This window comes from Atta colombica, unplaced genomic scaffold (assembly GCF_001594045.1).
Source record: "Atta colombica isolate Treedump-2 unplaced genomic scaffold, Acol1.0 scaffold120, whole genome shotgun sequence".
Classification (NCBI taxonomy): Eukaryota; Metazoa; Arthropoda; class Insecta; order Hymenoptera; family Formicidae; genus Atta; species Atta colombica.
The window spans coordinates 1,475,293-1,475,679 of NW_017259207.1; the positions used below are offsets into that span (position 1 = coordinate 1,475,293).

General features: G+C 28.7%; 1 protein-coding gene across 1 annotated transcript in view; it reads right to left on the minus strand.

The window, feature by feature from the left end:
• The window catches only part of LOC108694586 (putative oxidoreductase GLYR1 homolog), a 47,291-nt gene that overhangs the window by 44,964 nt on the left and 1,940 nt on the right, over positions 1 to 387 (minus strand). The window contains exons 3-4 of the mRNA XM_018204164.1: positions 197 to 285; positions 1 to 110 (exon numbers count right to left, since the gene is read on the minus strand). Of these exons, the coding sequence (XP_018059653.1) occupies positions 1 to 110; positions 197 to 285 (199 nt within the window). The remainder of the gene's footprint in view (positions 111 to 196; positions 286 to 387) is intronic.

Consider the following 387-nt stretch of genomic DNA (forward strand, 5'->3'; position numbering starts at 1 on the left):
AATCTTCTATAGCTTCCACTGCATCTTTGAATGCTCCAGATTTGCTAGATTTCACTAAAGTATCCTTATACTCTTGGTAGGGTTTAATGTGGGATTCTTCTATCCATGCGCTACAAGAAAAACATCAGTGAGAATTATAAATCATAGTAACATTCTATGAGTAAAATGAGATAAACAATTTAAAAATAGAACTTACTAATTGTTTGTCCCAAAGAAGAAAATACATTGTACTGGTCCCTTTTTAGCATTCGCGGGCTTCTTCAAGTCCTTTGAAGGAACTGATACCTTTACATGCATTATAACATCAATATATAAATAGAAAATTATAATAAATATTATTATTACAATACTAATAATAATCGTAACTTAATAATAATCGTAATTTAT